Source organism: Manacus candei, unplaced genomic scaffold (genome assembly GCF_025592945.1).
Source record: "Manacus candei isolate 608988 ecotype Guabito, Panama unplaced genomic scaffold, ASM2559294v1 h1tg000009l, whole genome shotgun sequence".
NCBI classification, from domain to species: Eukaryota; Metazoa; Chordata; class Aves; order Passeriformes; family Pipridae; genus Manacus; species Manacus candei.
In genome coordinates, this window is record NW_026138057.1 from 5,582,072 (window position 1) to 5,605,815 (window position 23,744).

General features: G+C 46.4%; 4 protein-coding genes across 4 annotated transcripts; all 4 read right to left on the bottom strand.

The window, feature by feature from the left end:
- Positions 1–1,872: 1,872 nt before the first annotated feature.
- LOC127466216 (olfactory receptor 5AS1-like) lies at positions 1,873–5,626 on the bottom strand. Its single transcript, XM_051776830.1, is given in 4 exon segments — positions 1,873–2,053; positions 4,687–5,152; positions 5,155–5,378; positions 5,381–5,626. Coding segments are annotated over 4 exon segments (1,053 nt in total). The 5' UTR covers positions 5,589–5,626; the 3' UTR covers positions 1,873–1,898.
- Positions 5,627–11,785: 6,159 nt separating this feature from the next.
- LOC127466227 (olfactory receptor 151-like) lies at positions 11,786–14,120 on the bottom strand. The gene has a single exon (XM_051776845.1). It carries the CDS (start codon positions 13,632–13,634, stop codon positions 12,702–12,704), a length of 933 nt encoding a protein of 310 aa, XP_051632805.1. The 5' UTR covers positions 13,635–14,120; the 3' UTR covers positions 11,786–12,701.
- Positions 14,121–14,770: 650 nt separating this feature from the next.
- Positions 14,771–16,946, bottom strand: LOC127465812 (olfactory receptor 5V1-like). Its single transcript, XM_051776342.1, has 2 exons — positions 15,995–16,946; positions 14,771–14,831 (listed from the first exon to the last, which is right to left on the bottom strand). The coding sequence occupies exons 1-2, from the start codon at positions 16,816–16,818 to the stop codon at positions 14,771–14,773; spliced, it is 885 nt and encodes a 294-aa protein (XP_051632302.1). The 5' UTR covers positions 16,819–16,946.
- A 5,232-nt stretch (positions 16,947–22,178) lies between these two features.
- LOC127466229 (olfactory receptor 1509-like) lies at positions 22,179–23,490 on the bottom strand. The gene has a single exon (XM_051776847.1). It carries the CDS (start codon positions 23,151–23,153, stop codon positions 22,227–22,229), a length of 927 nt encoding a protein of 308 aa, XP_051632807.1. The 5' UTR covers positions 23,154–23,490; the 3' UTR covers positions 22,179–22,226.
- Between the last annotated feature and the right edge of the window lie 254 nt (positions 23,491–23,744).

Sequence of the window (23,744 nt, forward strand, 5' to 3'; positions counted from 1 at the left end):
TTCCACCCAATTGCTCTATGAGTAGCTTGCTCAGTCATGCATGGCCACACTGCCCAAAACCTGTCTAAATAGGCAGTGATGACCAAGACTGAAACTACTCAAATCAGGAACTTTCCAGTCTGACAAGAAAAAAAACACAAGATTTCCGCTCCACACTTGTTTAGCACAGGCCAGGCCCTTCCTTGCTTTGTGTTTGGTGCTCCTGGTTCCTTCTAAAAGCCACTGTGAAGGGACACAACCCTCAGGGGAGCAGCAGGTTCAGTGTAAAGCTGCACCTTGCAGCTGAAACCTTCCCACGACTCGAGGCTGCCAAAAAGGGGAGACTGAATTCTCTACCCACATGCCTTGTCTGTCTCCTTTCCCTGTCCCCAGCCACCCTTAGAGTGTTCACCAGGGTCTCTGCAGGCAGAGACCGGCAGAAAACAGCATTTTTGGCCAGTTTCTAGGGCTGGCTTGGCCAATGGATGGATCTAAAAGCTCCAGAGTCATGAGACACATGGAGGAGCTCAGCCAGCCACTCCTCAGCCAGCAACTCAAGGCAAAGGGTGAACTGCCAGGATTTGGTTGAGATGCCAGGAATCCTGGGAGCAGTGAGGATGTTCAGTGAGGCTCAAAAGGGTTCTCTTACAAAGCATTTCTGCAGTCAGGAGGTGCAGGTTGAGCAACAGGCTGACATCAGCTAAAACAACAGCCTGAGGGAGGGAGCAGCTCCAAGGCGAAACCACGTGGGCATTTCTTAGGTCACCAAGTAAAACAAGAGTTTCTGATTGGGAAGAAAAAGAAGCCAGAATTGCAGCATTGTTACTTAATCCAGGAAATTTTGTTTAGCAGAGACCAGCAGGCTCAGCGTGACCACACGAAAAAGCTTTTTCTTGGAATTCCTGCATCCCTGCCTCAGCCAGGTTCAACTAACAGTGGGGAGTGCCTGAAAAAGGCAATTCCAACCTTTTTCCCTGCCTGTATTTACTTTCATGTACTCTGGAGTCACCAGGTTCTACAACGCCCCCCCCCCCCCCCCCCCCCGTAAACTTCAAAAGGAACATGGATGACTGTCTGTGTCAGCCTAGGAAAGATCCACTTCCAAAGTTTTCTACTGGAAGCCCTTGTCCTTTGCATCACCAGATTAGTCCTCCTTGCAAGGCTGTGACATCACAAAATTCATCAGGTGGGAATGGGAGGGTTCAATACTTTCTTGCTTTATTCCAGAGGCCAGAAAAGCAGCTCAATCCACAGAAAAGAGTACTTCCCAAACTACTTCAACCTAAACTGCCCCACAGTCACACCACAGCCACAGAGAGACCTGTAATAACAAGGATGACAAGCTGGGAAGCAGCTGGGAATTGCAGAGACTGGAAAAAAAAAAGAGGAAGGGGACTGAGAATCTGTGTTTCCACAGCCACATCCAGCATAAAACCACCGGTGCATGGAGAGGCTGAGGAATGGGAAGAGAAAGTGACACCACCGTTACTTTAAATCAACTGGAAACTTTCTCTTCTTGTTCCAGGGCCTTAAGAAGTGGCTTTTTCCAGAAGTAATTGGGAGGAGACAGTTCTACCCCTTTCCCCCTATCACCCTCAGCCATAGCCAGCCCCATCTCTGTTTCAGTGAGTTTCTGCTTTCCTGTCAGGTGGGAGGATCAGGACTGAGCAACAGCACCTAAGAAAGCAAACAAACCCTGAGAGTTGGATTGGGAATTGGGAAGTGGGGGAAGAATCTCTTCCTGACCAGCACATGACTTTTACTCATCTTCCTTACTGAGAGTGAGATAACAATTCATTATCAGGCAATGTGCTTTGCCTGATATCTACAATAACCAAATTAACAAAGTCACGATTCATTTGCCAAGGACAAGTTTTAAAACCCACTTTTTTTTCTCCTCTTTGAAAACTTGTGTTATACTAGAAATCAAGAGACAAAGCAATGTTAATTAGCTTTAATTTCAGCTCTAATTTCAGTCCAGTTGCCTTGTGAAGGATGCTGTCCTTTACAGCTCTCTCTAGGAGGATTCCTGAAACTTTGTTAACATTCCCATCTTCTTCCAGCACCAGGATTACAGTCAAGAATTAGAACACTGGGAAGCTGGTCACAACTCCCAGCACTCTTCCTCCCATTCCAACCTCGAACGCAGAAGCTTAATAGAATTTTGGGGACGGTGGAAGGACAACGAAGCTGGCAGTGGTGCCTCCCAGTGCCATTCCGTGGGCACAGCTCACACACCAGCCCGATCCTGTCATGGGAAAACTCCTTTTCCTAGAAGTCCTTCCCACTCTGTCGGTCTTCACACACATCTGCTCTGCTTCCTGAGGCTGTGTCACAACCCACTGGAATCCTCTCTCCCGTGGCAGAACCGATCCGAGCAGCACTTCCACACCGTGGAGGTGCGGGTTTGTCCCGGTTTGTCCCGGTTTGTCCCGGTTTGTCCCGGCCGGGCCGAGCCGCCACGCGGGGGCGTCCCCGCTGCGCTGACACCCGCAGCCGGCAGGGGGCGCTGCGGGCGGAGGCGCGCTCCGCCGCCCCGGGGCACGCTGGGAGTTGTAGTCCTTGCGGCGCGGCGGGAGCGCGCAGCCGTACCCCCGCCATCGCCGCTCCCGGGGCCCGGCGGGGCCCCTCCGCCGGTCTCCGGGGCGGTTCCCGCACTGTTCTCGCGTCATGGACACTTGAGGATCTGCAGAATGTTCTATGCCATCCCCCAGCGCTGCCGGGATGCAGCGCTGTGGGGATCGGGCAGCGCTGTGGGGATCGGGCAGCGCTGGGGGGATCGGGCATCGCCGTCGCGCTGCGATGACATCACTGGTGCTGACACCGCCTCAGGCAGGGCGGTCAGACTATTCCCGGTTTTTTTCCCCTGCGCAATGACAATCATTTTCCGGTGTAATTATAATAATTTCCCTGCTGTTACGTGTCCTTCTGGCTCTGTGAGCCACTCACAGCTCCAACTCTGCCACTGACTGTACTCGTAACTCCCTGCTGGGACACGGCACTTAGGACACATGGTTAGTGCTGGATTAACGTTTGGGCTCGATTTCAGAGGTCTTTCCCATTCTTAATAGTTCCACTGTCTCACAGCTCTTCCCACAGCACGGTTTCTCAGCAGCCCGAGCCACAGTTATGCAGTTGGGCCATCCCGCAGTTGGACCTTGGACACTCGGCCCAGGGAGCTGAAAGCTGGGAACAACATGACGGGGGAGGGTTACAGAGATGTTTTCAATCCATAAGAGGAAGGTTTTGCTTCCTCTGAGGTTGTTAGCCTGCGAAATTACCATTTTCACTGTTCGTAAGACGAAGTCCTGATTATCATTGAATCCCAGAATCCCAGAATGGTTTGGATTGGAAGGGACCTTAAAGATCATAGAATTCCACTCCCCTGCCATGGGCAGGGACACCTTCCACCAGACCAGGTTGCTCCAAGCCCTGTCCAACCTGGCCTTGAACACTTCCAGGGATGGGGCAGCCACAGTTTTTCTGTTGAGGCCAGGGCCTCAACACTCTCACGGGGAAGAATTCCTTCCAAATATCCCATCTAACACTGCCTCTGTCAGTGGGGAGCATTCTGTGGGCTTGGAAAGGATGGGATTAGGAAACCTGTTGTTTAACTGCAGGTTAGAGTGACAAGGAGCAGTCAAGGGCAACTAGAAGGGCTTCTACAGACATCAGCAAGTGGAAAATCCACCAAAAAAGGGTCCAGTGCTGAAATGTCAGGAATTCTGTGCAGACAAAGCAGAAGTACCACACCCATGTTGTACCAGGATACAATTAGTACTTGTTTATACTGAATCCAGGCACAGGTGTGCTACAAAAGTCTGTCTTGATATCAGTGCGTGTGTTTTGTAACAGTGCCAGGCCCATAACCACCAACAAGCATTTCACAACACAATTAGGCAGAAATAAAAACCTAATTATGCTGTGGGAAGGGAAACAAGGGCTTGTGGTCTGCAGGCAGAAAGAGATGATGGAAAAATACATACAAGTAGTAAAACTGTCAGGAACACAGGAGGAGAGCAAGCATGAAAAATGTCTGGGGGGAGCAGAACACGCAGGGAGGTGCCTAGTGAAAGCTGAACAAGTCCAGCCACAAAAATATGGTAACACAAATAAATAAATAAATAGATAAATAAATAAATAAATGACTCCTTTCTCTGTAGCGGGTACGGCAGAACTGGCTGTCAAATATGAGAAGTATTTTCCCTGTACAAAAGCTTTTAGCTTTCCAAATTTAATACAGAGAATCACACCCATATGTAATAATTGTTTTAACTGGACTTTTCTTTCAAACATCTTGGTGAAGAGTTGTCTCAGTAATTGTAATCTGCAAAAATATAACTTTCTTCTGCATTCGGGATAGACTCGTTATGGACAGTGAGGAGAAAGAGATCATGGAATACTGGGATTGTTTGGGTTGGAAGGGTCCTTAAAGACCATGTAGTTCCAGGGCTGTCACTCACTGGATCCTTCTGGGATGGGATCCACCTGACCTGAGCTTCTGTTTGATAAGGTGAGTCACCTTCTCAGTTGACTGCTTTTTCCCAGTGATTACCAAATGGACCTGGGAAGCAAACCTCCATGCAGATATTCCTAACGACTCACCTACATTTAGCCCAATGGTTCCCATCACTGGTGCTTTTATTGTGTTTTGGACCAGAAACACACTCTAAGAAAATCCCTGAGAAAAGACCCTCCTCTCCACTGTCCTCCTCAGGGCATCCTTCACTTCTTTGTTCCTCAGGCTGTAAATCAGGGGGTTCAGCATGGGAAAGACAAGAGTGTAAAATGCAGACACTACTTTGTCTGTGTCCCAGGAGGAGTGGTTGGAGCTGGTCTTTAAATAGGTGAAGAGGAGGGAGCCATAGAACAACGCGATGGCCATCAGGTGGGAGCTGCAGGTGTAGAAGGCTTTGTACCTGCTCTTAGCCACCTGGATGCGGGATATGGTGCTGAGGATGCAGATGTGGGACACAGCAATGCTCAGGAAGGTGCTGGTCTGGATGAAGCCACACAGGGTGACGAGCAGGACCTCACTGGGGCGTGTGTCAGAGCGGGAGATCTTCAGCAGCAGCGGGATGTCGCAGAAGTGGTTGATCCATCTGGAGCCGCAGAATGGCAGCGAGAATGCGAGGCAGGTGTGGACCAGCAGGTCAGACCCCTGCTGAGGAACGCCCCAGCCACCATGGAGGTGCAGATCCTGTGGGACATGGCCTCAGAGTAGAGGAGAGGCTGACAAACGGCCACGTAGCTGTCGTAGGCCATGACGGCCAAAACGAGTCACTCAGTGGAAGCGGCAAAGAGGAACATCTGCATCCCACAGCCAAGGAAAGAAATGGCTTTATGCCGGGCCAAGAGGTTCACCAGCATCTTGGGAGTGATGGCAGAGGAACAACTGAGTCTAGGAAGGATAAATCGCTCAGGAAATAATACATGTGGGTGTGAAGGCAGGCACTGAGCCGGACGAGTGCCATGAGGCCGACGTTCCCCACCGAAGTGGTGCCGTAGATGAGCAGGAAGAGCACAAACAAAGGAATCTCCATCTCAGGCCAGTCTGTGAAACCCAGGAGAATGAACTCAGTCAGGGCAGTGCAGTTTCCTTCAGGCATTTCATTCCCTTGTGTTTGGCTTTGTGCACAAAAGATTTGTCAGGGGCTGACTTAGTCCTGGTGGATGTCGAGGCACAAATGCATCACATCCTGCACAGGAAAAAGTGGTGGAAATTCAGGCACCTTGCCCAAGTCAGAGGGGAAACCAGTGGTTTGGATGATGCCCATTGAAAGGAAAGCTTAGGAGGACAAAGAGAGCTTTAGAGACACATTTTAAATGTGGAATTCCTTCCTGGGTGGGATTTTGTAAGATCTAGGCCATAGTGTATAAAAACCATCCATATAAACCCACACCAGAGGTATAGGAAAGACTCTGTGTCCTTTCTTGGTGAAGGCTTGGTACGCCCAAAAATCTGAATTATTTTCTGCAAGTGACTGTTTACTCCAGAAAATGTCTGGGTGGAGTCAGGTAAGCACAATATCACTTGAGAAAAAATATCTTATTGAAGTATAAAAGTTGCTACACATTTCCCTGTGTTTCAAGTAGAGGAAGCAGTTCAGGCACAGTTAATAATGACTTTTCTTAGGCAGCAAGAAAATGAAATACTGGAAAAGTTGATTGAAATGCTGAAACAAAAGCAGATTTATTTTTTTTTAGAAAAAAAAAGAAATAATAAGTTTGGAACAAACAGGAAACATTGAGTTTAAAGTGAAATATCGCATGTCATTCTAGGATTCCCTACAAATATATTGTGGGTTTATTTTCCCGAGGCTGATTAATTCTTAAGCAGTTAATGAAAAGCAAGTCATGAAGATTGTTTTTAAATATTCAAACTTAAATATTTTTAGGATTTCCAAGCAGTTTTCCCCACCTTTTGTTTTTTTTGCCTGAAATTATTAATTGAATTTGAATTGGACTCAGTCTGCTAGAAAATGAATTCTGGGTATTAATTTAACATTTCAAGAAAAACCCATCATTTTAATTTTGAGAAAGTTAATACACATTTCTGCTGATGCCAGTATGAATTCTACACAGGGCAGATAAATCTTGCTCACCTTTACAGGAAAAATAAGGATTACAGAAGGACATCTAATAAAAGAACTGTTAATGCAGTTAAATAATTCTGTAAATATCAATGTTATGTGGAAAAACCACAGACAAACCAGAAATGTCTATGTTGCCAAAATAAAATAATTATAATTTAAGAAGCTTCCTCCAGGAGAGGATGCTAAATGGTTCCAGAAAGGAGGATTTTAGGTTCCAAAGGTGTTTGCAGACACTTGCAGACACAACAAATCTCACCTGCATTTTGCTTTGCTTTGTAAAGGTTGGTGTGAGGAAGTCTGGATGACCAATATAAATTCCAGAATTTTGGATGATTACCCCTAAGTCAGGTGAATCCCATTTTTGGCAGCTTTGATCTTGTTTTTCAAGCCTTGGAGAAGGCTTAGTGCATCCTAAAAATCTCAATGATTTTCTAGAAATGACCATTTACTCCCTAAAATATCTGGAGTGACTCAGGTCAGGACACAGGTCCCTCAGTTGATTCCTAGAATAAGGTGATAAGTTCCACAAACATTCAATTGAGGTTTACTTTTAGCCAAAAGATCCTGTTACATTACCATTGATTTTGACACCACCACAGGCAATTTGAGAGATTCCTGGTGGAAGGCCAAAAATAGAAGATTTCAACCCCCCCAAATATGCCTTGGTTATGTACACGTGGCTGTTTCTCCTTATTGTCACCTCTTGATCATGCTCTGAAATGAACTCACAGAAGCACGAGCAGCTGCCAAAAAGTCAGTGGTCTCTGATGAAGACCTGCAAGAAATTTCAGTCCCCAGATAAAAATTTAGACAAAAAAATAATAATTTAAGAAAACCACAAAAATTTCCCCCTTTTTAAACATATATTAGTATTTATTCTTTATTTTGTTGCATGGTGATGCAGCAGCCTTTTCCTTTGGTGGATCCAAAATTCACACAGTCAACAAGACTAAGACACAACTTCTTGAATGGAAGGAAATTTTACTCATCTAGAGACTCACCTGCTAAAGAAATATTTGAGGTTTTTTTCCTGGATGCAGGAAATACTTCTTTTGGGGGATGTCAGAGGTTTTATATCTTCCTTTTGGACACAGGAGACCACGAGGGAAGAGAAGAACAACCAATTAAAGTGCTCCTGGTGTTTTCTCAGCGTGGAAGTATCTCAATGACATTATGTGCTCTAAAGATCATGACTAGAGACCCATAAAGTGTGGTTTTTAAAGCATCAAAACATTGCTAAAAGTGAGGATGGACGTTGAAGAAAATTGGATTCTCAACCCATGATCTGGAGTCATGGATACAAGACCACTGCTATCTTGAAGCAAAGACTTTTAAAATGTCCTTAGAAATTGAAAAAAGAAAATTAAATTTAAAATTGAAAAATTTTAAATGCACCTCCAAGTGAGAATTTAGAAAATGGAATTCCAGCAGTCATTAGAACTTTTGGCGATGTGATTATGGTCCTATCAAATTAAAGGTGCTGGTTCTAGTCCGATATAATACAGAAATTATACACAGATTTGAAGCAGTTTAACTTGTTACTTTGCTACTTATATTAAGCAGGCAGTTGATCTCTTCCCTTCATATAAATTTAGTTGATAAAATAGGAGATAATCCTGGTTCTTTCATAGGAGAGTTGATATTAATTGACTGTGACTTGACCTTCTAGTGGGAGAGTTGGAACTAGATGGTCTTTAAAATCCCTTCCAACCCCAACCATTCCATAAATATTAAATATATATATATTATTCTCCAACTAAGAAGCTTTATTTGCATTTTTTTGCCTTTTCCTTCCTTCCACCTAGTTCATGTGCACAGTGGAGGGCACATAAATGTTCATATCACATACTTGAGGACTTACATGTGGGAGAAAGCAAAATACCATGGGAGAACTGATGTTTATTTCTCCCATTTCAACCAAGTGTCTATGGAGAGATGGGAAAGCTGCACAGAGGTTTCCAGTGGCCAGTGATAGGTGTGTTTGGACCTTCCCAAGCTCTGGGCAGAGGCTAAACTATGACACCTAAGAGAGATGTGATGGATGCTCTGGTTTGAGGGAAAGGCCATCCAGGAGAAGAGGGGAAAACTACCATGTTTGGATGATTATTTATATCTCTGCTCTTTCCTTTGATATTCTTAGTATGGGTTTCATCACGCAAAGAATTAAAAGTTACTTGTCTAAGCTTAAATTCCTGACATGTAGAGAAATAATCCCTCAGATTCTAGAAGGATCCGGAGTACAAACATCTCTGTGTAGGCTCATGGGGACATTGCTTCTCTGAGTTCTGGAGAGGACTGTGTGTCTTTTCTGACCCAGTTATGATTTCAGGGAGCAGGCACATGCCTGTATTAATCACTTCTCTAGTATTAATCAAGAATCTCAGATGACTGTAGAGTGTTAATTAATTAAAATACTTCTTAATGATCCAATAGGGAAGACTGTCAGGGATGTAAAATATCTTTAGATGAAATAAGGAGAATATGCACTGGAATTAACTTGCACTTTGGTGTTCATAGAATGAGAGAATCCTAGAGTGGTTCAGAAGGGACCTGAGGGACCATAATTTTCCAACTCCCCTGTCGTGGGCAGGGACACCTCCCACTATCCCAGGTTGGTCTGAGCCTCGTCCAACCCAGTCTTGGACACTTCCAGGGATGGGGCAGCCACAGCTTCTCTGGGCAACCTGTGTCAGGGCCTCACCACCCTCACAGGGAAGGATTTCTTCCCAATATCTGATCTAAACCCTTCCTCTTTCAGTTGAAAGTCGCTTAAAGCCGAGTACTTAAAGGGGAACTACAAAGAGGACCAAGTCTCTCTCTGCACAAGGTGCCTTGATTCTCTGATTCTGTCTTTTGTATACAGAATTAAAAAATATCAGGGGAAGGGAAGACAAAATGGCACTGAAACACTGAGTGTAACTTTTTTTGATTCCCAGAATTTTGGAAATTTTAAAGCCAGAACTAGAGCCCAACCTGAATTCCACAAGTGGACAGTATTTTTAGAGAAAAGTAAATAATTTACAACCTCTTTCATTTTTTTCCCTTTTTTTTTTTTCTGTGGATGTTAAACCACCTATTTTAGTCTAAGTCTTGGTCTGTCTGAAATGAAAATAATAAACAGTGTTATGGAGAGTGGAAGCTAAAAGTGAAACTAAATAATAGATGGATCCTGAAAATTGAGCCGAGTTAGACTCAAAATGGCTCCAATATCTTCTTTAGCATTTTAACCTGAAGAACAACAGCCTGGTGATATTTCAGGTGAAAATGGGGATCAAGATAACAGTCAGAATGGGATGGTCAGATATTCCTACTGTTTGGTACCATCTCAGACCAGAAGACTCCAGCCACCTCCCAGGAGCATGAATTAATTAATTAGCCTTGAATGATGCCCAGAACTGAGTTTGGACGTGGTGGGCTGTGTGCTGGGGAAGTCTGCATCTCCTGAAAAATCTCTTTGGGACAGTGTAAGGTGACCCCTTGGATAGATGAAGCTTTTAGTGGGCAAATACAAGGAGAAATGGAAAAATGATCAGCACAGAGTGAGAGAGGAAAAGGGAAGTTTGTCCAGAGCCAGACACCAGCCTTGTCCTGGACCAACCCTGACTCCCACCACACCTAAAGGAGTGTTTAGTTTTTAAAAACTAAATTCTTCCCATGAGTCAAAGACAGGGCAGAGAAGGCAAAACTAAAATATCAAGAAGAGGCCTCCTCCAGCAGCAGGTGGAGGCAAAAGTCATAGCATGAGCCACGGGAAGCCTCAGCAGACCCAAACTCCAACAGCAGCTCAGTCATTACATCTATTTCCATCCCAAATTACCCTCCCCAAAAGAAGGCCCTCCCCTGGGAGCAGCCACCCAAGGGTCTTCAGCTTAACAAGCCCTTCTGGGCAACCTGAAGAAGCCTCTAAAGATCTTGAAACCCCCTAAGGAAGCTCATGGCAGACCTACTTCATCCTTCTAACAAGCCCCTGGGGACAAGTTCACAGACACTAAGGAGAAGGAAACTTTCCTCCTTGTTAAAGGAAAGGAGAACTTGTAGAGCACTTTACTTTGTGACAACTTCTCCACAGCCTGAAGTTCCTCACCTCTGCTTTTGGGTGAGGGAAAGGGACATCAGCACCTTATTTCTCTTGGAGAACTTCTTGACACCTGCCTGAATCAGCAGTGGGGTGGAGGGTGGTGTGAGCTCCTCAGTGTGACCTGGAAGCAGTCAAGGAACACCAAGGACAACAAGGGGATCCACATCCTGAGATGGTGCTGGGGAATCACACCTGAGGAGAGGCTGAGCAATAGGGCATCTGATGGAATTCAGTCTATCTCCATGGAAAGAAATGTCCAAACGGAAATAAAAAGCCCCAAGTTCTGTCCTTGGCCACTGTTTCATGTTCTGTGCTGAGCTAAGCAAAGGGAAAAAGCACCTCTGGTTTTTAATAGAATCTAGAGAAGAAAACTTACATTAAAGTAAGACTCAGAAGATGAATTTAAACAGCTCATTTAATGTGTGCTTTATGTACACAGAGAAGTGTATTCAGGGAAGGATATGAAGTTATACTGTGACTATCTTGGGGTCTAGAGGTGGCCAACAAACGAGTTAGTGCATCCTTTCATGATTCAGCCAAAATATTGAGATACATAAGTTTGTTGAGAATTAGTAAAACTTTATATTTTATCTTGCCTTTGAAAGTACTTTTCATTTAGTATTGCAATTAGAATTCATGCTCACCAAACACTCTGGAAATACAGCTTTCAGTCAAATTGCCTACCAAAAATGGAAAAGAAAGCAAAGAGTTCTGGTTATCCAAAGAGTGTGATGGTTTTAAGATGATGCCAGAAGATCTAAAATATCCAAAACCTGATGGTTTTACGTAGCTGTAAGTATTCTGATGGGAAATGCAACCACTGCATGCAGGTTGTACTGCCATTGAGAGACCTGGAAAGGCTGGAGAAATGGGTCAGGAGGGACCTCCTGGGGTTCAACAAAGTGCTGCAGCCCAGGAGGCAGCAGGAAAGGCTGGAGTGGGACCTGCTGGGACAGCAGGCTGCCCATGAGCCAGTCTGTGTGTGAAAGAAGGTCAAGATCCTCCTGGGCTGCTCTCAGAAAAGAATTGCCTGCAGGTCAGAGCCCACAGCTGGGGTTAGATGGGGCTTGGAGCAAGCTGGTCTAGTGGAAAGTGTCCCTGCCCATGGCAGGGGGTTGAAACAAGATCATCTTTAAGGTCTCTGCCAACCCAAACCACTCTGTGATTCCATGATGCTACAACCCAGTTGAAACATAAAAAAAAGCTTTATTTCCATAAAGGCAATCAAGACTGAAACCCCAGAAAGGTTGTGGGGTGCCCATGGTTAAACCTATTCAGAGTGGACACACTCCTTGGCAGCCTGTCTGGTTGCCCTGGCTTTGAGCAGGACTAGGTCATCTCCAGAAGTCCCATCAAATTTCCACCATCCTGTGATTGTGTGTGAAGATCCAGAGCGTCCCCGTCTCTGGCTCCTGGACACCTTTTCCCTTGTTTTGCCCAGTGGCATCATGACTATCACATGGCAGGTAGAGGGGAAGAGTCGAGGTCGAGTAAGTGGGCAAGAAGTTTGTACGTGAGACAAGAGTGATGCAACTTTATTAGTGGACAGAGTTTGAGAGCAGACTAACTAATTTTTCAGCTGTAACAACGTCCCAAATGCTCTTGGAGGCAACAGTCTCAAAGACCTCCCAGACTCGCAGAATCAAAGAATATGCTGAGTTGGAAGGGAAGGATCATGGAGTCCAGCTGCTGGCCCTGCACAGGACCATTCCCATGTCACACCATGAGCAGGAGAGTATTGTCCAAACACTCCTTGAGCTCTGTCAGCCTTGGTGCTGTGACCACTGCCCTGGGGAGCCTGTTCAGTGCCCAGCCACTCTCTGAGAGAAGAACCTTTTCCTAACATCCAACCTAAAGCTCCCCTGACACAACTTCAGGCCATTGCCTTGGGTTCTGTCCCTGCTCACCACAAGAGATCAGTGTCTACCCCTCCTCTTCCCCTCCCCAGGAAGTTGTAACTGCAATGAGGACTCCCCTCAGTCTCCTCTACATGAGACATTCTCCTTAAAGAGGAAAAACCCAGGGAAACAATAGAAGGTAGTCTTTCATCAGTACATTGTCCTCCTGATGAAGCTGCTGAGGGCGTTGTTCACCTCCTGGTTCCTCAGGCTGTAAAGCACAGGGTTCACCAAGGGCACTACGATGGTGGAGAAGACAGATGCCACTTTCTTGCTGCTCAGCAAGTGGGCCGAGCTGGGCTGCATGTAGTTAAAGGCGAGAGAGACGTAGAAGATGCCGAGGGCTGCCAGGTGGGCAGCGCAGGTGGAGCAGGCCTTGCGCCGGCCCGCGCCGGGGCCCATCCTGCCCACGGCCACCGCGGCGCAGGCATAGGAGCCGAGGATGAGCAGGCTGGTGGCAACGATGTTGAACCCCACCAGGACAAACACCAGAGCCTCGTTGAGGCGCGTGTCCGTGGAGGCGACGAGGAAGAGCGGTGGCCCGTCGCAGTAGAAGTCGTCGATGAGCAGTGGGCCGCAGAAGGACAGCCGGAGTGCCGCGCCAGTGTGGGCGGCCGCGCTCAGCAGCCCCACAAGGAAACAACCGGCCACCAGCCTCGTGCAGAGCACGGGGGACATGATGAGCTCGTAGAGAAGGGGCTTGGAGACGGCCACGTAGCGGTCGTAGGCCATGGCTGCCAGCAGGTAAACCTCGGCCGTGCAGAACGCCGCGTAGAAGTAGAGCTGCGCGAGGAAGCCGGCAAAGGAAATGGCTTTGGTGTCTGCTGGGAGGTCCAGCAGCATCCTGGGGCTGATGGTGGAGGAGTAGCAAATGTCCAGGAAGGACAAGGCACTGAGGAAAAAATACATGGGGGTGTGGAGGCGGGGGCTGACCCTGATGAGGGCAATCAGGCCCAGGTTCCCCACTAATGTCAGTGTGTAGGTGCCCAGGAAGAGCCCAAAGAGGAGGAATTTCAGTTGTGGGTGTTGGGTGAGTCCTGCGAGGGTGAACTGGGGCACCTCGGTGCAGTTCCCATCAGCCATCCTTCCATTCCTGCAGAGACACGAGCAGGGTGAAATAATTTCTGATGCAATTCCCACTTCGTAAATATCAATGTAAAAAAGCTGGTGCTGGCACTGAATTTAAATGGAAAAGAAAAAAATGGAAGAACTGCTGACTTTTTTCTTACTATGACAGAAATGCTTCTTCCATCTCTGGAAGAAGCATCAGCAGATCTTACAAGTTTTTTTTCCTTAAGTCCTTATAGAAAGTAGGTTGTCCCCTTTGACCCGATTCCCTCCCAGTTTCAAACCCCATATCTGTACAAGGACATTTTTGGACAGATTAAATGCTTCACAAATATCCTGCTCACAGTTGCAACCCTGTACCCTTATTCACACTGATGAATTTTCCTGTATTTCAAACTATTACTTCATTTCAAATACCATAAGCCTACAGTTAATACAAGGTCTCAGCACCAAATGAAAGCATTTAAAAACCCTTGTAATTAAGTAACAGAGAATTTATTAATTTCTTTAGATTTCTCTTCTCCTGCAGCTCCTGAGGTGAAACACACTCCAGGAATGTGTCTGCAGCTTGCTTTTGGTCACTAAATATTCTCGTTTTGGGACCTGTGTTACTGGGAGAACAGTGATCAGGTATTGCCACTGGATTAGATATTTCCAACACTTCTAATTGAAACCTTCCCTCAGTTCCTCATCCTGTTGATATACATTCGATTCCTCTACAGTCTTCACCCAGACTTGAAACTGCAGACTCTTGTGCCATTGAATCTACATGAATTCTTGTGTAAAAGTGTTCTCCAACATGTATTGTCCTTTTTCTCCTCTTCTCTTCCTCTTTGCTGCATTTTTAAGCACTAAGTTCCTAATCAAATCCTTAATTTTCCTGCCTTACCTCAGAGTTTCCTCAGTTTTTCAGAGTTCTCCTCCATTCCAGGGAAACTACAGGCAGGTAGCACCATCAGGCAGGGGCTGGTGGAAGATTTTGTCCATGCACAAGTTGATGTAACTGCTAACAGAGACTGAGTAAAGGCAGTCAAGACTTTACCTCCAGCATTGTAGCAGCAATTCACCCACTCTCTCCCCTTCCACAGGTCTCCATGTTATTTTCAGAGCCAATTATTATGCCACAGGCAAAAAACAGGCTGCACAGGTCTTTATGAAGCCAGAATGGAGTCCATGCTCATGGGATAAATGATCACAGCCTCTCCAGGGCACCTGGAAAAGAGAGTGAGATTCCTCCAAGGGCATGCCGAAGGGATTTCTCTCGGAAGTTTTCTGTTTGGGGAATTTGTCAAAGTATCAGCAATAATATGTGTGTAGGGTGATTGATTCTGCTTCCAGATATAAGTTTGGAAGAAATCAAAAAGCACAAGACCATGCATTTTGTGGAAGGATTTGATTTGGAAGAACATTTTGTCCCTGTGTTTCTGGGGAGTAAACTGCAGCAACTGTTTATTGATGGGCCAACGGTTTATTACTGGAAACCCTGAGTTTATTTTTGCAGTGGCCACTTAGGTTAAATAGAAACCCTTGGGAGACAAATCTAACAGGATATATATTTAATATATATATCTCCTGACCATAGAAGACGTGTAAAACTTCCTTTTGCACACAAAGAAACCCTCTGTGTTTCTTCTCTTCAGTCCAAAGGGAATGGAGGATTCCAGCAAACAGCATATACCCAGCAAGGAGAGAGAGCAAGAGGAGTGAGATTTCATGGCTAATCCATAAAACCTAATTTAATAGATTTGGGATTTCATTTGAAAAGGGATCAAGGATTTTTATCTCCAATTTCGGCCCGCAAACAGGGTAGAAAGCTCTCTGTTTCTGCCATCTGCTCATGGAAGCACAAACCCTGTAGAATTGACCAGGATAGAGGCATCTTGTCACCAAGGTGTTCCTTGGAGACCTTGAAGTCATGAAGCACTAAAAGAGCTCAGCACTGGGTGTCTTTCAGGCAGCACTGAACTGAAAGCCTGACTTGCCTGAACTGGGTGAAGGGATGAGGGATGGTTGTGTTGGAAAGGAATTATTGTCCTTGAGCTAAGCAGGGTGAAAGTACCGGGTGCCAACATCGAATACAGTCTCCAGGTGTCCTGGGTTTACTTGTTCTAAAAAACCAAAGAGGAATTTTTCTTTCCCCTGCTGCATGTGGGGGAGGGATGTTGAAGGGGAAGGACAGTTTTCTGCCTTTCTACCTCCCCAAAGGAGCTGGCTGGCAGAACTACATTCCAGGCTGATACCCCTCTCTGCGCCTGGGGTGGGTGGGTGGGGAGTTTTTCTCCCCTCCTCTCCTTGGAAAGTGGCACTTCACTTTTTGCCTTGTCGGAGGCGGGGGGGGGGTGTTGGAAAAGCTCTGAGCCCATTTTGCTCTCGACCTGGTCATGTGGCTGCAGATGGAGGAAGGGCACACGTAGGTGCAGATGGTGGTCCCATAGAAAAGGCAAACCACGGTCAGGTGAGAAGCACAGGTGGAGAAGGCTTTGTGCCTGCTCTGGGAGGAGTTTGTGGCCAGGATGGCCAGGAGGATGCAGAGATAAGAGGTGAGAGTGAGCACAAAGGTGCCGCTCCCCAGCACCCCAGCGACTGCCAGAATCACCAGTTCCCTGCTCCAAGTAGACGAGCAGGAGAGGCCCAGCACAGGAGGAATGTCACAGTAATATTGGTCCACTTGGTTGGAGTCACAAAAAAGCAGGGTAAAAACCAAAGAGGTGTGCAGGAGGGAGTTCAAAAACCCTACCAGCCAGGTGCCAATGGCCAGGTGAGCACACAGCTTCATCCTCATGATGTTCGGGTACTTCAGGGGGTGGCATACGGCGACGTAGCGGTCGTAGGCCATGACAGCCAAGAGGAAGATCTCTGTGCCTACCACATGAATGAGGAAAAAGAGCTGGAAGAGGCAGCCCTTGAAGGAAATGCCCTTGTTGTCAAGCAACAAGGCCCCCAGCATCTTGGGCACGGTGATAGTAGGACATAAGATATCCAGCAAGGCTAAGTTGCCCAGGAAGAAGTACATGGGGTTGTGCAGGCGGGTGTCTGTGCTGACAGCAAGGAGGATTGTGATGTTGCCTGCCATGGTGGCCAAATAAATGGTCAGGAACAGCACAAAGAGGAGCAAACGGACGTGTGGAGCATCAGAAAGGCCGATGAGAATGAATTCAGACACTGCTGAGAGGTTGTGCCTCTGCATCTTGTCTTTCATTCTGGAAAGGAGACAGAGGTTTCCCTGGAAGAGAGAAAAAGTTGGGACTTAGTCAAATTTGCACCCGCCTTCTGAAGAGTGCAAGGGGTCTGTTTTGCAGTTCAAAAACATTTGCAAGCTTGCATTGCCACACTCCAAATCTAAATCTGACCCACCTCTACCTAGTGTGAAAGGAAAAATGGAGGCATTAAGCTTCAAAGGCATGAATCCAAAATGTTGAATTCTTGCAAGTTGTCATCTCAGCCTGAAGAGCTGAAAGTTGGTTTTACTCTGTCTGAGGTGTCCAGCTTGGTTGGACACAGTTGCAGGCAGGGTGAGTGGTCTTTGAAGGTTGTCAGAGTGAGGAGAGTGGGGTACAGATCCCTAGAAAGCCTTTCAGCATAAATTATTTTGTGATAACAGTGTCCCCAAAGGTGTCTCGTTTATCAGCTGAAACTAAAACTTATTTTTAGAGGAGTAATGCTACCACAGAAGAATTAAATTCCTAATAATCAAGAGAAAAATGTCCCTTCTCATGGCAGAGGGTTGGAACTAGAAGATCTTGAAGGTCCCTTCCTTCCAAACCATTCTGTGCTTCTATGATTTTGATTCTTTCAGGTTCACCGTGTGGGATGTCAAAAGAGATCTAATCTGGTATCCAATTCAAGACTTCCCACCTTTCTCTACATTTTGCCCTCTAGACTTCCATAACAGAATTTGTCCTCTCAGGATCTATCTGGACTTCCCCTTTTGCTCTTTTTTCAATTCAAAGAAGACTACATTTGGCATTCAAGGGTCTTCCCATTTATCCTGCATTGCTTCCTGGAATGTAACTCAGAATTTATGGTAAGGATTTCCATATCAGCTCTATAGGGAGATAAAGCAAAGTTCAGAATTAAGTGCCTCCTTTCTGGAGATTAGAGCTTGATTATGGGGCTGTTGGTGTGACTATTGTCCCACGTTCTCATTTGTAAGAGATTTCATTGGTACAGAGATTTAACAGGTGATTATGATATCCCATCCAAGGCAGGCTCCTCTATGCTCTCATGTTCTCACAGAAGCTTGAGAGGGACCAAAGTCAGAGCTTAAAGTACAGAAGGGAATATTTTAGTCAACAGAAATAAAAGGCAGGTTCTTCAGATGGGGAACTCATCCAGGTGAAATACCACAGAAAGAACCCAGAAATAATCACTGCTCCACAGAATTAACGACAGGTAATAGATAGTCCTGAGTATCCCCAGGAAACACAACTCTCCTTTTTCTTCCTTCACCATCGGATTGGAATATCTACATAGGACAGAACAATTCTTTCATTGTGAAGGAAGAGATGAGTCCAGGTTGGGCAGTGTAGCAATATTCACCCAGACCCCCGTGAGCACTGGCAGAAGGGCTGGCTGGGCTGCCAGGGTGAGCACCTCTCCTCTTTAATGAGGTTTATAAACAAGAAGGTGTGTCTGGGGACAAGTGTCTCAAGATTTTTTGGGTGTTACCTTAATTGCATGTATGGTTTTTCTTTTTTCAGAATGTTGCCCAAGGGGGCTGGAAATGGAAGGAACTCAAATGATCAGCACTGCTTTTGGAGAGCTATCAAAAAATTGGTTCCAGAAAGCATCCCTGCCTTAGTTTATGGAAGAATCCCTTCCCATATGATGTCCAGGACTAGGAACAGGCCCGTTCCAATTGCAGCAATACCTGCCTGTAGTTTCTGCCCTGTTCCCATGAATGACACTGCCTGTCAATCATTTCTCAAGCTTACTTGCTGTGTTTGCAGGCTGTGACTCTTTCAAAATTAAGGCATCTTCCATGGGACAAGGGGGAACACTTTTGAACTAAAGGATGAGAGATTTAAGGGACATATTAGGAAGAAGTTCCTCCCTGTGAGGATGAGGAGTTCCTGGCACAAGTTTCCCAGAGAAGCCATGGCTGCCCCATCCCTGCAAGTTTTCCAGGCTAGGTTGGACAGGCCTTGGAGCAACCTGGTCTAGTGGAAAGTGTCCCTGCCCTTGGCAGGGCACTGGAACACGATGATCTTTAATGTCCCTTCCAACCCCAACCATTCTGGGATTCCCTACATTGGAGTTATCCAAGGGTCTGGAATAAATCCACGTGGTCCAGGTCTTTGCCTGTGTGCTGCAGTTGGCCCAAGGACCATAAACCCTCGCACTTCCCATGAAGTTTTGCAAGAAAGAATGAAGAGAATAATTTTGTGTTAAAGCCAGAGGCCAGAAAGGGATGCAAGAAGGGGATCAATCCCATGCATAACTGTGAGGAGAAGGAGGGCTGTGCCTTTCCATTTTCCTACACTGGCTTCATGTCACTTCCACTGCCTGGGACCCAACTTTTCATTGAACAGCCATGAGAGGGCAATACCTCCCACAAAATCAAGGTGCCACTCACCCAGGACTACTTTTTGGACTACTGGCTCTCAGCTCTGCATCCAGTGCTCCAGTGTGTATTTCCAGGGGTATTTTTAGTTGGGTCAATAGAAGTAGAAAGACAGGATGGTCTTTGGGCTAAGCTTTCTGCCTCAGGGTAAACCAGTCAATAAAAATCCCACTCGTATTCCTCATCTTGCAATGCCTCCAAGCAGCCTGGAGATCCTTGGGTGGTGTAAAAATGCCTTTAATGTTGCCATCCCATAGGAGCTGCTGGTATGGGCAGCCCAGTGAAAACTCTTTCTGTGTCTTGTTCATCCAAATTGCTCCGTCATTCCAAACCATTTGGTACAAGGCAATTTGTGAGCTGTGGACTCAAGAAGGAATCCCTGGCTGAGGAGGCACAGTTGAAAGTTCCAGTTCTTACATTCTATTCTATTCTAAAACCAGTTATTAAAAAACAACACACAAAACACCCCCAAAACAGAAAAAAAAATTCTCTATTTGCAGAATGCAGATGTGCCCCAGTTGATGATATGCTGGATTAGCCCTGTTGCCCTCCCGTCCTGCCACACCAGGACCATCCCCAGTGTAACACAAGCAAAGGGATTTGATTTTAACCATTCTGGGACTACCCAGCCTTGTTAAGCCTTGAGTTTTCCACCTAGAAATGCTTATGGTGAGCCCAGACTGACTGCAGTCCCTTTTCTCTGATGTCCATTTGTGTTTCAGTCCCATGGTCTTGAAACAAAATTGATTAGACGGGGATTTCTTCAGTTGACTTGGCATTTAACAAAAGCATTGTAGAGATCCTAGCAGTTGTCAAGGGAACATTTTTCCCCTTTGAGGCCTTTTTTCCCTGTCCTCTGGATGACAGTGAGCTCAGAGCTGCTAATTTCCAGGAGAGAAAGAACTTGTGCTTTTAATGATGCAGTGGAGCCAATTTCCAGACGCTTCCAAACTCAACTGCCAAAGTTGCACCTTTGCAATTTGTCAGGCCCAACTTTTTAACAGCACCAACTGAGGCCTTATTAATGTCATGCCAAGATGTTTCCTGGAGAGAAAAATCAATTGCATTGAATTGTTTGTCTTCCCAGAATGGTTTGGGTTGGAAGGGACCTTAAAGCTCGTTCACTCCAACCCCCTGCCATGGGAAGGGACACCTTCCACTGGACCAGGCTATTCCAAGTCCCATCCTTGTATTGAGACACCAGCTCCCAAAAAGATGGAATTTTCATTTGGTTTTTTGTTAAAGCTGTGCTGGGAGATGTCATTGGAACACAAAACATGTAGTCCAAAACTGGGTGACCAGTCTCTGGGTGTGATTTCCTGCCTAATTTTATGCCACCTAAACCAGAATTTTATGAAATATGATAAGATTGTATGTGATTTCTATAATATACATTCTGAAATGTCTAATAAAAACTTGATTGGGATTCTTAAAAATTATCACAGGGATACCTTTTAATTTTTTTCTCCATTGAAATTTACCCAATTGACCTGGAGGACATTTTAATATTTCAGCATTTCCCTCTAATACTAAAGAGAAAAATTCCCTTCCAATCCAAACCATTCCATGGTGATCCAATCATGATTCTAAGTAGGAATTCACCATTCAAATGAAGTCTGATTTGCATCAAGATGGGAGATAGGTGGAAATCTCTCTTAAGCAGGAGGATCAGGGACTCCCTGATGCTTCTGATCTTCCTCTTCTTTCTGCTGGTGTGAGAGTGAGGGCTAATTTAAGAGAGGAATTTGAGCCTCCCACTTCCTTTGCAACAATTTAGATTGGATATTGGGAAAACTTTCTTCCTAGAAGGGTTGTCCAGCCCTGGCACAGCTGCCCAGGGCAGTGGTGGAATCACCATCGCTGTGGGATTTAAAAGGCATGTGGATGTGGCACTTGGGGCTGTGGGTTAGTGGTGGCCTTGGCAGTGCTGGGGGAAGGGATGGACTTGCTGGTCTTAGAGGGCTTTTCCAATATAAATAATTCTGTGATTCTAATTTTGATGGGATGAATCCAATCCTAAATCATTCTGGTTGGTGTTCTCCTGATGGCAGCCACTGCACTTCCCACCCTGATGGATTTGGTGATGTCATTGCTGCCCTCAGAAATAGAGAAACTTAATTACTGTGAGGTGGAAATGTTGCTTATTAAAAACACATCACAGAACAAAATCCTACTGCCTTCTCCTTAATCTTCTTCCCCAAACCCTGTTGTTATCTCCCCAGGCAGAATGCTGGATTGGGTCACTCCTTCATAGGATCACAGAATCCCTGGATGGTTTGAATTGGAAGGAACTGTAAAAATCATCCAGTCCCACCCCCTGCCATGGGCAGGAACCACTTCCACTAGCCCAGATTACTCCAAGCCCTGTCCAACGTGGTCTTGAACACTTGCAGGGATGGGGCAGCCACAGCTTCTCTGGGCATCCTGTGCCAGGGCCTCACTGCCCTTACAGGGAAGAATTTCCTCCTAACATCCAATTGAAACCCACCCTCTGTCAGTGTGAAGCCATTCCCCCTTGGCCTGTCACTGCATGTTCTTGTCCAAAATCCCTCTCTTTCCTCTATATTTTGTCTCTTATATGTTTTTAATAATGCACTTCAGTGAGAGAATTAGGACTATGTTCTGAAAGGTTAAAAGAGTTCCCATCCTTATATGTCTGAAGAAAATCCTACAAACAATGTCTGCACTGTCTCTGCCTTCACCTGAGAACATTGGTGTCAGTGGGGGAATTTGGGGACACTAAGTGCATGTGCCTCTGCCATCTGCTGTCACAGCACAGTAACAACACGGCAGAGAGAGAGGAAATGCTTGTGCTTGATTTATTTATTTGAAACTTATGATTCCACACGAATGAAACAGTTTAGAAAGTTTTGGTTTTTTCAACGTGGATTTTTAATATTTTAAAAAGTTTCAATTTTTCAACACAGATTTTTAATATGAATATTTATATATGTGTATGTATATATCCACACACCTAATTTGAAGGGTGGAGGCATTAGTCACCAAGCCATCAGTCTGTAGGAACGTCACGCCAGGTGCAAGTCTCAGAAGACGCTGCAGCACTTCCAGAGCCTCTGCATGGATTCCTTCACCTCGTTATTCCTCAGGGTGTAGATGAGGGGGTTCATCAGCGGGGACAAGATGGTGTAGATGACACAGACGTACTTGTCGAAGGGGAAGGTGCAGGGGGGCCTCAGGTAGATGAAGATACAGGGCAGGAAGAAGAGGGTGACGACCAGCAGGTGCGAGGCGCAGGTGGAGAGCGCCTTGCAGTGGCCCTGGGTGAGGCGTCCCCGGAGGGAGAGCAGGAGGAGCGTGTAGGAGGTGAGCAGCAGCAGGAAGCAGCCCAGGGAGATGAGGCCGCTGTTGGAGGCCATGAGCCACTGGGTGAGGTAGATGTCGGCGCAGGCCAGGCGGATGACGGGCTGCACGTCGCAGAAGTAGCTGTCGATGGTGTTGGGGCCGCAGAAGGGGAGCTGGATTGTGAGCCAAGTCTGGGTGATGGAGTGCAGGAACCCCCCTGCCCAGCAGGAGCAGACCAGCAGCCAGCAGGCCCAGCGGCTCATGATGGCCGTGTAGTGCAGGGGCTTGCAGATGGCCGTGTAGCGGTCGTAGGCCATCACGGCCAGGAGGAACATCTCCGAGGAGCCAACAAAGTGCAGGAAGAAGAGCTGGGCGATGCAGCCTTCAAACACAATGGCCTTCCTGTGGGAGAGCAGGTCCACCAGCATCCTGGGAACGGTGACAGAGGTGTAGCAGATATCGAGGAAGGACAGGTTGCAGAGGAGAAAGTACATGGGTGAGGAGAGCTTGGGGTCAGTCCTGACTGTCACAATGATGAGAAGGTTCCCCAGCAGAACCATGGTGTAGGCCAGGAAGACGATGGTGAACAAGACAACTTGCAGCTCCCTGGTGTCAGAGAGCCCCAGGAGGATGAATTCAGTCACCTGGGAGAAGTTGCTCCGTGCCATGGCTGCAGCTCAGGCTCCCATGGCACAGGTGTTGGGGGGCAGTCATGGGCTGGCCAGCAAGAGAAGGGAATGTGCTACAGCTCCAAGGGTCATGGATGGTGACAGCAGCGTGCATTTGCTGCTGTTTTTCCTGCTACAGAAAGCACAGTGTCATGTCCTAAATCACAGTGAGCAGCGTTTGCAAAGAGCACTGTCCCCTGCTCCTCTGCCTTCCCGCTCCCGTTTCAGATCTCTGACCCCTCCACACTGACCCTCAGCCCTGAACCCACTGTTTTCCTGCACTGTAGTTGTTGTGACAAATGTGTGCTCCCATTCTGTCAGGGAGGAATCCCAGAATCATGGAATCATTGAGGTTGAAAAGATCTCTGAGATCATGGAGTCCAACCGTTCCCTCAGCACTGCCAAGCCCACCACTCAACCATGTCCCCAAGTGCCACATGCACATGTCACTTCAAACCCTGAAGGGATGGCAATTCCACCACATCCTACTCTCACAGAATAGAGAGCTGGAAAAATGCTACAGTGTCCTTTTATCTGCTGGGAATTGGAAGGGCTAGGATGGAAGTAAATCCTGCCATGCTCAAGCATCTT